Source organism: Sebastes umbrosus, chromosome 3, assembly GCF_015220745.1.
Source record: "Sebastes umbrosus isolate fSebUmb1 chromosome 3, fSebUmb1.pri, whole genome shotgun sequence".
Taxonomy (NCBI): Eukaryota; Metazoa; Chordata; class Actinopteri; order Perciformes; family Sebastidae; genus Sebastes; species Sebastes umbrosus.
In genome coordinates this window covers 14,797,854-14,811,908 of record NC_051271.1, presented here as the reverse complement: position 1 = coordinate 14,811,908, position 14,055 = coordinate 14,797,854, and the positions used below count along the sequence as shown (strand labels likewise).

The window sequence follows — 14,055 nt, the reverse complement described above, 5'->3', positions numbered from 1 at the left end:
TCAGGTGTGCCAAAACATTCTTTCCCATGTGTGTTGCAAGAGAGGGTTTAAGGTGTGATGTTGACGAGAGCTTGTGGCCAAATGCAGAAGACAGTGTTGACTCGCACTGTTGTAATTCTACATCTGTAGCTATCCTCTAAAAGTATGTACTGTGTGAATGTGTACAGTTTTTTATTGCAGTACTGGAATTACTTTAGTTTTATTTTTTTTCACATGAATTCGTTTTCTGCACCTGCTCAAACGCATTTTCTGAAACTAGGGCACTCTTTGTCAAAACTCTACAAACGTAAACAAAAGAAAACATACACAAGATACAAAATAGCTCTTGCAAAAGCAAACACTTCATTCAAAACTTAATAAACTCTTCTAAAGCTGGTATTTCTGCTTCACAACTTCACACACAAACAACAAATAAATGGTTCTTTCCACATGCCAACTGCACTCTGCTAAGTATAAAACATTATTATGTAGAGTCTTTTCATTTTCATTTGTAGCATGCTGTCAATATAGACCATGGACACAAATGCAATGGGGAAACAAACACATTTGTTTATTCTCAATACTCAAAACAGGATCAGCCACAATGACTTTAACTGAAGATGACATGAACATTACTGTGTTGTACTGTAAATGTATATTTCACACCTCTTCCTATTCCTCCAAAATTGGCCTTCATTATTGTCCTGTTTATAGTGTTCAACCTCTCATTTCTAAGTGATTTAATTGGTTACAGGTGTTTCGAAAGGTGCATTCTGAGTGCAGGTGATTGACAATTCAGTGTAGATATTTCACTGACAGTGTTTAGCAAACAACAGCCAGGCTTTTAGTTTTGAATGATGTTTATAATGTAGATATATGTGTAGTTATTAGCAAAAAGTGTGTTTTAGAATTTCAACCTTAGTTTAAAGCAGACAATGTGCTTCTGGTTCAGCATACCTGCTCAGTAGACATATAGATACAGTGTTAATGGCTTCAATTATTGTGCCACAAGTACAGTTTTTGTGTCTTGGCAATTGCAAAAAAAAACTGCGCTCATTATGCAAAAATGGCAAATAAAGCGTATTTAGGCATATGGCATTTCTGATTCATCTCTGTTACATATACTGTAAAAGATAGCACAACCCATGCAATAAACTATTTTACAAAGACAATAGTGATACATATTGTAATGCTGTTAGTGTTGTTTTAGGACATTGTGTAATGAGTGATCAAGTGTTGCTGTTGGGACACAAATGTTGTCAGTGTTCTGGTTAAAGACTTGATCCTGAGATCAACAAGCATTGTGGTTGCATGAGTGCATTTTGGATGTCAGACTAACTGTTGTGAGCTTTGTGTTGATAAAGAGAACTGTGTGAGTGGTTTTCAAAAAAGTGAACCGAGTATAGAGAAATGTCATTTAACAACAAAAAAAAATCTAAATGAATGTTACATATATGATCCACATGTGATTTCCATCTCTGATCATTAGCTACACCTACACGGTAGAGGATTTCCTAATATTTGCTATTTCTCAACATTGCTGTGTGCTAATGAGATGACATCCGCTCTGTAACTGTATATAAGAACAACATTCAGAGCGACACTACAACAACCTCAACGACCATCTGCGAGACAGTCTGCTGAAGTTGCTGAAGACTTAAAGGTACATGAATCTTCTGTTTCTGTTTTCTGTGTGATGTTGGTGATGATTTAGCTGATATTTTGTAAAATCTTTTCATCTGATCGAGTCTTTATTGTTCTCTTTTCAACAGGAGAGATCACTATGACCATGATGAAGGTAGTGTTTGTGCTTGGATGCCTCCTGTGCATCGCTCTGGCTCAGCCTGTAAGTGTAACATCCACATACTCAGTATCAATACCACTGTTTTTATATGCTGTGACCACATTAGTATAATTGGTAAATGGTAAATAATTCTTTGGAATTACCGCCAAATTACCCCAATATTTACCTCAAAATGTATCAAAAATTACTTTTTTATAAACATTATTTAAGATTATATCCAGCTATTTCCTAATAGCTGGTAATTTATTTAATACATTTCAAGGAAAAGAATACAAAGTTAATTGATATGCTTTATTTCCATGTCTACTGGTAAATATAGATGATAATTAGCAAATAACTTCTTTGAAATTTCTTTAAAGAGAAGGTGAGATTTGTGCCTGATCAGAAGTGTCTTCTATTAGTTTGGGTTTTCCACCTCCGATGAAGAGCAGCTGCTTCTCAAGCCTAAGGGCCCTATTTTATCCATTATATGCTATTTTAGCATACAATTATTAAATAATATTTATAATGAAGTGATTTTCGATACATTTTGAGGTAAATATTTGGGTAATTTGGCAGTAATTCATAAGAAATTCCAAATAGGTTACTTGCTAATTATCACAAAATTACCATGACATTTGCGGACCTGTGATAAGAGGTGTTACCATATAATTATATAATGAAGCAATATAAAACCTGTGTTTTTTTTAGGTTGAAGAGCACAAACGACTTGCTCGGTCTGACTCTGACTCTGACTCTCGATCTATCGCCAACTCCAACTCCGATGAGGTGAGTGCTTCCTCTACAGTTCAACAATCCTTAACTCCTTGATGTAAAAGTCCTTAGAAACTTCTCTGCTGTATATTTGACAATGAATGTTTCTGATTTTCTTGAAGCAACGCTCCACCACCAGGGCACCTACGGTGACTACCCAGTCTGCCGGGACTACCCAGGCTACTCCGGTGACTATCCCACAGTGGGTCAGGGACCTTCTTCTCCTCATCAACCCAACTACTACTGCTGCACCTACTACTACTACAAAGTAAAGTCGGAAATCTGACCAGAGATCAATAAGTGGATGAAAACAAATATTGATAAACTGTTTTTTGTCAAATTCAAATTATGTTGTCTTAACCAGAGTGCTTTCACACTCATCTTCAATTACAGTTAACATGTGGATCAAAATCACTTTATTCTCTGTTGCATCTGACAAATAAACATCATTAATGGAAAACATGGACCCGATGTGTTTGTTTTTCTTAAAATCCATAGGTATGAGAAACATGAATGCATAGATAGATAGATAGATACTGTAGATAGATACTGTAGATAGATAGATAGATAGATAGATAGACAGATAGATAGATAGATAGATAGACAGATAGATAGATAGATAGATAGATAGATAGATAGATATATAGATAGATAGGTAGATAGGTAGATAGATAGATACTGTAGATAGATAGATAGATAGACAGATAGATAGATAGATAGATAGATACTGTAGATAGATAGATAGATAGATAGATAGATAGATAGATAGATAGATAGATAGACAGATAGCTAGATAGATAGATAGATAGATACTGTAGATAGATTATGCAGTTTGTCAACATCTGTTTTATCTATTAAGATTTTCACTCTGTTCATCTCAGAGTTTTCATTCACACATCGTGAGGTCAGAGGTCAAGGGACCCTTTTGAAAATGGCCATGCCAGTTTTTCCTCACCAAAATTTAGCATAATTTTGGAGCGTTATTTAGCGTTCTCCCGACAAGCTAACATGACACAGGTTTTCTAGTTTCATATGCTGTGATCTTCACTCTAGCTTATAGACTGAGCCCGCTACAACCTCTGACAGACAGAATAGCGACTGGTTTATATAATAACATATTGATACTTCACGTCTGTGTATTGATAAAAAAGTGCCACACTAAAATATTTCCCCCACCACTAATAGATAGATAGATAGACAGACAGTTTCAACACCTTCATTGTTTCCCAACACCTCTGAGTCTCTCGTGATGACTGTGGTCACAATGAGCCACCACATACACGGTTTCATCATATTATATCTGTGCAGCAGCACATAACTCAGGTTGCCACTTACTCTCCATTAAACAAAATTAATCTTCTCCAGTTATTAGTCCATATAAATGCCTGTAAATCAATATCTACTTATTGATTATTGATCTCACTGTAATTAATAGCATCAGGTAAATGATCTGCTTGATTTAGACGGTAGTGTAGTTTTGTATTCTATTGTATATTAATGATATTATATGTTTGTTATCATTATTCATATATGCATCAATGAATATATTGACTTGAATTTCTTCATAAATGTAATCTCTGACTTGGAGATATCTGGAGAAATCTTTCTGTTCAAGGTAATATGTATCTGATGAGGTGTTTAAAATACTTTTATTACTACTGTATATACAATATAAGCGCCTAAAATGAAGACTAGAGGGCTTAAACTCGAACTTGTTGTTGTTGTTGTTGTTGTTGTTTTGAGGAAGCATTAAGCTGTGTACATGAATCATGTCCATGAGCACTGTTTCCCAACAGCTATGAGATTAGTCTTGCACGGACAGTGGACATCATTTCATCACATTTCACACCTTTGGGACAAATACAAAATCAAAAACACGTTTGACAGCTGATTGGATGACTGGAGGCAGAATCCTTTCTTTAAAAAGTGAACTTGGAGATAAAAGTACCTCAGATTGAAATTCATCACTGGACTCTGTGTTTGGCTTTTGGTGTCGACATCACTCTTGACTTTGAAAGTAAGTAAGATTTTCATCTCTGGGGACTATTCATAGTTCACCCCTACGACTGACTTTACAATTTGCTTTTTTTACCCTTTCTGTTTCTGCTCTAGGAAGGACTCTCGTGATTTTCAGCCATGAAACTTCTGGTCCTCATTCTGTGCTTCATAGCTTTAAGTTATGCATTTCCTGTAAGTGCTCATGTCAGCTGTTTTTTATGGTACTTTCAACTCAGACTAAAAAAAGCAAGTAATGTGAATTCATGCAACAGTTGGTGACGTGAGATTCTTCACTCTTAAAGGTCTCTGAGGAGAATGATCGAGTCAAACGCTCAGGGAGTTATGAGGTGCAACAGATTCTCTTAGTCGCATAAAAAATTAATACTTCATACAAAATCCTATAAAATATAAATTATAACACTTTTTACAGGTCCACAAATTTCATGGTAATTAGGTGATAATTAGCAAGTATCCTTTTTTAAATTTCTTTGGAATTACTGCCAAATTACCCCAATATTTACCTCCAAATGTATTGAAAATTACTTTATTATAAACATGATTTCATAATTATATGCTGAAATAGTATATAATGGTTAAAATAGGGCCCTTAGGCTTGAGAAGCGGCTGCTCTTCATCGGAGGTGGAAAACCAAAACTAGTAGAAGACACTTCTGATCAGGCACAAATCTCACCATTATGTGACTTATTGTCTACACAAATGTAACCTGATAGCTAATGTCATGATTCAATTTTTTTTTTAAAGAAATTTCAAATAAGTTATTTGCTAATTATTATCTATTTACCAGCAGCATGGAAATAAATCATATTAATTAACTTTGTATTCTTTTCCTGGAAATATATTAAATAAATTACCAGCTATTGGGAAATAGTGGAATATAATTATTAAATAATGTTTATAATAAAGTAATTTTTGATAAATTTAGAGGTAAATATTGGGGTGATTTGGCAGTAATTCAAAAGAAATTTCAAATAGGTTACTTGGTAGTTATCACCTAATTACCATGACATTTGCGGACCTGTAAAATGAAGTGTTACCAAAATAATTTTTTTTTTCTTTTCTAGATGAGCCGATTCATGCTTCAGTATCCGTCACTCTACTCCAGCTATCAACCCAACTTGACAGCGTTGCTGCAATTTCTGTTGGCAGCAGGGAAATGAAAATCGGTTTTCTCACCTTCAGCATTTTGTTCTTTAAGTAACTGAAATTGAATAAACAAATCATTAAAAATAAACAAATAAATGATCAAGATACACTGTATTTTTCGTTCTTTGTTTTTTATTTGTATGCATATAATATGGTCTCTTTTGAAAGGTAAGAATCTAAGGAATATGAATAAATTGTATTACCGTAGAGATTCCAATGGAGGAGCAATAAAAAAATAAGATTTTCAAATGAAAACAAATTTCAAAGGCAATATAACCATTATAGTATTCTGCTACTCTTTGACTACAACTGTAACTATAAATTTGATGAAAATACACAAGAAATACAACATTTATGATACAATTTATAAAGATATACTCAGGCACTCTCCATGTTTTGCTCATGTTTACTGTTTACTGGGAGTTTTACTTAAAAAATCATATTCATTTCCATAAAGCCATTTTACAAATGACATAAATATCCCAAAACATTGAAATAGTAATAAACACAATGAATACTGATCAATATTCTTATATATATATATATATATATACACCATATACCATTTACCATATACTCAATATCCCCTTTAGTATTTTAAGAATTCAGCTTTAAGACTACTTTATTCTGACAGGTATGCAGAAATTATAACACAGTAGAAGGATCTCTCTTATTTATTATCGTATTTTCATTGTGTATAGTTTTTACAGTAAGCTGGATGCAGCTATGACAAAGTTCACAATAGAAGAATCAGTAACGGGGTAAGTGAGGAACAATATAACCGTTTACTCAACTAAGCTGTCCAGCACTCAGCTCACAGTGTCTAGACGGGTTTAAAATGTAGTATCAACGATGTTCCTGCTGCTCCGGGGCAGAAAACACAATGGCACAATGTCACAACAGCTTTTTTACAATATGAACATTTTCAGCATGAAACATTAGTATAACTCGCTGGAAAACAAAAAGCAATGTGAATTTGTCCTCACTTTTTCAAGTTGATGACTCAAGCTAACATACCACATTGAATTTCAGTGATAAATGACAGCTATAGCAGCAACGGTAACCTGCTGGAAAACAACAATAACTTCTTACAAGTGTGATAAATCACCTGGTCCCTCCTTACAGCGCCCCGGACCACAAATAGGAATAAAACACAAATATAACACAAAGTACAGCAGAGCTCAGTTTGTTTGGATGTCGAGGGAGTCTAAGAGCTCCAGACTGGGCCCAGGCCAGGATCTGATGTACTTAACCTGGTAAAACAATACATGTATGGGAAACTATGATTCATAAATATATACTGAAATAGAAATAACAACAGCAATAGCAGGAAAACACTCCCTGATTTTGTTAAACCCCCAAATCCCCAAACGGTGAGCTGGCAGAACTAAAACGCCTCGGTCTGACTTCAGTGCTGAATGACTCACACAGAAACAATTAACGATTATATCTGAGTTAAGTATAATAAACATTGAAGCCCTAATAATAAATGACACAACTATAATTGCAGTTATTATCATCATCAATATTATTATATGTATAATTATTGTTATTATCTGCATTAATATGATCATTATTACATGTATAATGACAATTTAATATCACAACTATTATTATAATTATCATAATTATTATTGCGTCTTTGTTATCATGATAATTGCCAATATAAACAGTTAATTAATACATGTATCTATTTTCACATCTACTATACATATATATGCTATACATCTACTAAATATCACAACACTTTTTAAGATATTTAAGATTGGATGAAAATTGTTTAAGTTTCAATTAAAATATATTTTTTTTAACAGTTTAATTGAAAAAGTTTCATATGTAGTTTTACATCATACAAAATTGATACTGCATCTCTGTACACTGTTTCTTCTGTAATGTAGTCTGTAAAGTGCATATACTTAAATATTAGCTGCATGCCGGTTGGCCGGCCCATTTTCATTCACACCAGGGTCCATTAATCGCCATAGCAACCCCACTGCAGGAAATACATATATTTCACAAATGTGCAATGCACAGTAACAACTCAGGTTTGTGTCTGACCCTGTGAGATTCAACCTGAAAAAATATAAAAATGTCCTCAATAGAATCAACAGGTTATGTTGGATATGTTATACTCCACACCAGTTTGATTTCATAGATCACATGTGCACTGCTTATAGCACATATACACTTAATGTTTCTTAGTTCAAAAGCGAAACTCTTCATATAAAGACATTCATGCTTTGATAATCTCTGTTGCAGTTTGACACAGTATTAAGTGAATCTGTCTTCGGCTTCAAGACGCTCTTCTAAACTCTGTTAAACACTTATAAACAGCTATTTCTGGTGAAATTGGTTCTCATAAAAATGTGTTTTCTTCACCTCGATTTCACACCAGGGATGAAAACATCATCATTGGAATCATTATTGGTTGCTTTAGCAAAGGAACACAAATTGATTTGGTTGCTTTAGCAAAGGAACACAAAGTGATTTGTCATGTGGTTAAATAGTAATTTCCTCGTAGAGAGAAGCATTTTATATTACCAGGAGCAAGAGTGGAATAAATGGACAAAGACCTGGGTGGTGGCACGAACAGACGTGCCCATTATAGATGAACAGAGGAGGGAAACTTTGGGAAAGTCAAATTGTACAAACAAAAAAGAGAGACAGCGTGCACATTGTTTGATTTAGATGTGATCTCCAGAAACTATTTGTGCAAAAACAACACGTTAAAAAACAAATTAGCAATTCAAATGTTTCTTACGTTGATTAGAATCTCTTTATTCATAAGGTTTAATGAATTGTAACACCCAGTCATATTTAATCACACCAAATGGAAAATTGTAGATGTCATTTGCATTATTTTGTACAAATTGCCCTGTAATTTAATGTGATTTAATATACTTTTGTAATTGTTGGGATTTCCACAATAATTTAAATTCTAGTTCAGTTAATTTGTGCAAAGCTTGGTTCTGCATAATGATCCTAAAGGCAATACAATTAGATTGATCCTCATATGGCAGTCCTCGTTTGACTCCTGCATTAAACATGTAGCGTGTCAGCAAACTATACATCATAAAACCTGTTGCCAAGATGATCTTTTTATGAGCTGTGTGTCTGATGTGTTGATCAGAGTTTTACCTGATTCGCTCTGCTTTTGTCCCTGAGGGCAAACGTCTCTGTTTTATGATAGTATACATGTCATATTCTGAGGTCTCTCTTAAATGTCACTGTCTATTTTTGTTTTGATTTTCTTCCCAAAGGAAAATCAAAAAACAATATTGTTATTGCGAATTTAAAACTTTGCTATATGTTGTCTTCTCTCCCTTTATCCAGTATACACCTTCTTTGATATGCTTTATGTAATGCCATATTCACATTATCATAAAAAAAAAAGTTTCCACAGATTTGTTGACCTTTGACCCGAAGCTAGTGCTTGTGAATGTCATTAAAGATGAAGGACACATTAATGTTTTCTAAATGTAGTTGTGCAATAACAAATCATGATCATATTGAGATCAAAATGACAACTGGCAAAATATCAGCCATCAGATTCAGTCACTGTTACGAGAACCCGGTATCACGCCAAAGCGTGTAATAGACCCGCCTGTCCACCAATATCGTATGTCAGTGTGATGTCCTGCCTCGCCGAGGCATGAATATTAAGTACCATAAAGTGAAGTACCAGCAGGGGGCAACAAATCCACTCACTTAGGTTTAGGAAAAACGTCATGGTTGGGCTTAAAATAAGTACGTAAACTAAAATACGTACAGAAACAACGTAACATAATTACTGAAAACACGTCACAAATGTCAAAAGAAACACCTCACTAACGTGACTAATAAAACGAAACACTGATCTTGAATGTCAGTCTCCTGGTTGAGAGTCCTGTGTGTGTTGGACCCATCCACTTCCATTCCTGCCCGCCATAAGCAGTCTTTCTCACTTTTTATTCTACGTCACTAGCTCTGACGTAGCACATTTACGAGGATGAATTTACATTGCAGTCAGTTAATATTTTAACGGGTGAGATTTATGAAAATTCACCCCCCGTACAACAGGGAAATTAGCTATAGAGACCGTTTTTTTGTAACAGTTTGTAAACATCTGTGGGGGTCTATGGGGATTGACGAGCTTTTGAAGGCAGCTTCAAGTGTCCATTTGATGAACTGCAGTTTTTGGCACTTCCGCATTGGCTTAATTTCTCAGCATCGGAGGTTGCCACTTGATTCAAATGTCCCAGATTGATCTGACAGTGACAGACTTGGCAAAGTTAGCTGAAGGATACACGTGTGACTTGTCCTTTTGTTTTCTCGTGATAACGAAATAATTAGCTTGTGATCTCGAGATAACAGCATTTAAAAAAAGCCTTGGCTTCCGTACTAGTCTGAACAGATAAAAGAGATTATGAAACTTGTGTTAATTATTTTCTAAAAAGACAGAGTATGATGATGGAACCAGTGGTCTGTGAAGCATGACATTTTAATATCAGTGTTGCTCTTCACACTTTTGCCCATTCATTTGGAAATAAAACGTCTTTTTTTTAAATCTCTATAGTCAGAGAAAGACTCTCTGGATGACACTTGCAACAGGTCGTAAAGTGTAATGACTGCTATCGGGGAAATAAAAGAAGTCCACCATGAGTAAACAAGATGATTACAGTATTTGGAAAAGGATTGAGCAAGTATTGTTTTGCAGGTAGAAATACAGCTGCAGGCAACAGATGTTACTGTTTCGCAAGTGCAGAGCGCTTCAACAACATATCAGTCTTCCCACAAATATTTGCAAATCCTTTTCTAAATATAACTGTGATGTGTTATAACCTGTTAATATTCAAAATGTTTTCTTTAAACACAAAAGGAAGTGAAGTGTGTGTTTGTATGATAAGCTGTACAAATTGAGCGGGATTAGTGGTTAATTCAGCTCAGCATGTGCCAGAAAACACTTTAAATCTCTGAGGATTACAAACAGGATGTGGACCTTTAATGTTGCAAAAGCACAGTCTAGTCCGGTAATGAAATTGTGTTCACGCCTATTTTGGTTTTGTCTCCGTTGGCTGCCATGAGAACGACCACATCGGACATGAAGTAACACACCTTTAAAGTGCGAGAGAGCGTTGTGGGCACACCGAGGCTGTTTAAAAGCTAATGGAGTGTCCTGAAGCGAGCAGCGTGAAGGAAGCGAACACAGGCTTAATAGTTTATTCATTATTCAGCACTCTGCTGTGGCAGCTCTAACTATCGGGGGATTTGAGTTACACTTGGAGGTGCAAGATGAAGTTTTTTCTTCTGATGATTTTGATCTATTACCCTGTAGCTGTAAGTACCAAAGAATTAATACATATTCTTTTCTTGCTGCAGTCTTTATGATTTTCAGCTAAAAACTAATATTTCATGTTTTCCAGTATTGTCATGATAGCAGTGATTCAGACAGTGATGAGGGAAGATCGAGCTCTCATCACTATAGTAGCAGCGAGTCTGAGTCTGACAGTGATGAGGTATGAGTTAAATCTATCCTATCATTCATCAACTACAGTGAAATTATAGCAAAACACATTTTTTATATATCTTATTGTGATTATTTTTGTGTTGCTGCAGAGAGGCAATCATCAGCCGGGGTTTCAGCCGTTTCCTCCCTGGCCTTCCTTGCCTATCTGGCCATTTCCTGGTCTGTGGCCGCAGCCACCACCAGCTCCTGTCCCACCTCCACCTCCACCTCCACCTCCACCTTCAGCAACAACATCAAGCCCAACCACAACAACAACCACAACCACAACCACAACCACAACCACAACCACAACCCCTGGACAGCAGACCCCCCAGACTACCGTTGTTATAACCACCGAGGAGCCGCGAGGAGACAACGGCTGAACTGTGATAACAGATTAAGTTACTCAGTGATATGGAAATGAATGCTGTGTGTGTGTGTGTGTGTGTGTGTGTGTGTGTGTTTTGCATTTACAGTATATATGTTGGTAGTAGTTTTTTCATGTACGTATATGTACAGTATTTGTCTGTGTATTTCAGTATTGGTTAAGCAACCTTTCCTCATTCTCATGCATTTTTCTGTAGACAACTTTCATGCACTTTTCATATAATTTCAATTATACTACATTTTTTATGCCAACATGCATATAAAAACCTAAAGAATGAAGTGCTATATTGTGATTTGCAACATGTAAAAGTGAGACAGGCACTTTGTCGGGGTGTAATTATGAGTTTGGTCACCTGTGGGAGGATGCTGACGACACACTGATGTAACATCCACTCAGCGGGCACACACACATCACCATCCCCGGATCAACACAGCTTAAGAAAGGGACGAGTGTTGAGCCTTTAATATCCAACTCTTTGCTTCACAAGTGACGTCTGTCACACTGTACTTTTATCATGACTCAGCCCATTCATCGCACTGCTCTGCAAACTCTTTGCTGCGTTTATTCATGGAAACTTGACTGTACAACAGCGTTAACATTCCCACACATCTTAAAGCATAATTTAATTACTGTTCTTTCATTTTCATGTTTTGTGCCAAAACTTTGGGTTTCGTAAAGCTACTCATTATGAATGTAATCTTATTTCTAAGGTTTTGTGTCTTGTCAATGTTAATTTAACTTGCAAATTGTGTTAAATAATGTAATCCAACAGGCAGGGGTTGGTGAAAATCAATCATTTTGAATCATGCACTGAATAATGTTTTGTAATTTGTATTTGATGGGGGTTTTGAAAAATAAAATACCATTTTTGAATGTTGAGGTCGCATTTTTGTGCTGAAATTTATCTTAATCTAGTGTCTGTCTTCTGTCTGTTTATCAGTTTTTTTTAAATATATTCCTATGAAACCACGACTAAATCATGGAAATCAGAAACTTGTAATGTGTTGAACACCTCACTGAATTATGATGTGGAGTTCATATTGATGCTGTGTGGATGTTACTCTCGATAAACAAATTATTTCTATCATCTCTCTTTAAACTGTTGTTTCAGTTAGTGGTGTTGCTAAAACATCTGAGATGTTTTATACTGTAAATCAATGAGAGGGGAATTTTCTCATATTTATTTTTTACCAAATCAAATATGTGGCTAACTGTGAGCTAGTTTTAATGTGGTACCACTTGGTTGATTGTTAATATGGTGACCACACTGTACATACTGCAACCTAGACTCATTTACAATGAAAAGTTTAAGTACTTCAACTCATTTTTATCTTTTTTAAGTACATTTCTGTCCAAAGTATGTCCAGATTCATAGTATTTTTAATAATTGTAACATATAACTATTGTATATTAAGTCTTTATTGATCCCCAGAGGTGAAATTCACATGTTACTGCAGTACTACAAACAGTCTGAAGAGGTAGGATACTGATAAAGAGCTCTTTAACTTTAAGTAAATGACATTCAAAACCTATATACATGATATACATTATATTATATACCAGGTTATGTATGTGACATGACTTGAACATTGTGTAGGAAGCAAATATATATGTGCAGAAGTAAAGAGTATTCTTAAAACTCTAATTCAATACTGTACAATATCAAATAACAGTGATTCAGATATCTGCCAGTTGTCAAAGAGGTAATAGTCAGGTGGGTTTTCTACAAAGTCGAGCCTCATAGCTTTGAATAAGAGGGAGTGTGCATCTGTCTATTACTGTTCACCATGTAATATAATGGTTACCTGTCCAGAGTGTCTCCTTGCTTCACAGTGCATGCTGGGATGGACTCCAGAAATACATATATTAGCATGATATATTTACAGTATCCTGGTCTTTTCTCCCCCACAACACTAAAACCTCCAGCTGTTACGGTATGAGCAGCTATTCAGGGATGTAAATGTAGATCATTGAGTGACAGTAAAGAAGCCTCCAGCTTAAGTCTGCCCCCTTGTGCACTTGTGTATACCTGCAATCCCTCACTGTGTCCAGCTGAAAAGACATGCAGTAAATGTTCAAACACATTACTTAGTGACAACGCCATAGGGTTGATCAGACTTCTGTGTCTGGGTTTCAGGAGTGATGTTGTATACCAGTATTGTATACCAGTATGATTTAATTGAATTGATGATTATATGTAATTGCAGGCATGTTATATTTGTTATGTTTGGTTTGTTTCATGTCATTCTATCCTGTTTTCTGTTTTATTTTTGTTTCTCGTCTCAGATCACTTCACTTTCGGCCTTTGTGTGTTTTCCCGCCACTTCTGATTGTCTTCCCCGCCCTGATTAGTTTCACCTGTCCCTCGTTAGCCCTGCAATCACCTGCTCACCTGTTCTCTTCTCACCAATCAGTCTTTCACTACATACAGTACAGTATACCAGCCCAGTTCCTTTGTTCTTTGTCCGTTCATCTTCGCTGTTT

General features: G+C 35.6%; 1 protein-coding gene and 1 long non-coding RNA gene across 3 annotated transcripts; both read left to right on the top strand.

Moving 5' to 3' along the window:
• The first annotated feature begins 4,467 nt into the window (after positions 1–4,467).
• LOC119485753 lies at positions 4,468–5,797 on the top strand. Of its 2 annotated transcripts, none has more exons than XR_005206355.1 (4): positions 4,468–4,553; positions 4,649–4,726; positions 4,837–4,881; positions 5,617–5,797. It is a non-coding gene; the product is annotated as an uncharacterized LOC119485753 (long non-coding RNA). The 2 variants fall into 2 exon arrangements; XR_005206354.1 differs by having other exon boundaries at positions 4,503–4,553; positions 4,653–4,726.
• Positions 5,798–10,812: 5,015 nt separating this feature from the next.
• On the top strand, positions 10,813–12,448 carry LOC119485742 (uncharacterized protein DDB_G0284459-like). The gene is made up of 3 exons (XM_037765497.1): positions 10,813–11,014; positions 11,101–11,193; positions 11,294–12,448. The coding sequence occupies exons 1-3, from the start codon at positions 10,970–10,972 to the stop codon at positions 11,564–11,566; spliced, it is 411 nt and encodes a 136-aa protein (XP_037621425.1). The 5' UTR covers positions 10,813–10,969; the 3' UTR covers positions 11,567–12,448.
• The last annotated feature ends 1,607 nt before the right edge of the window (positions 12,449–14,055 follow it).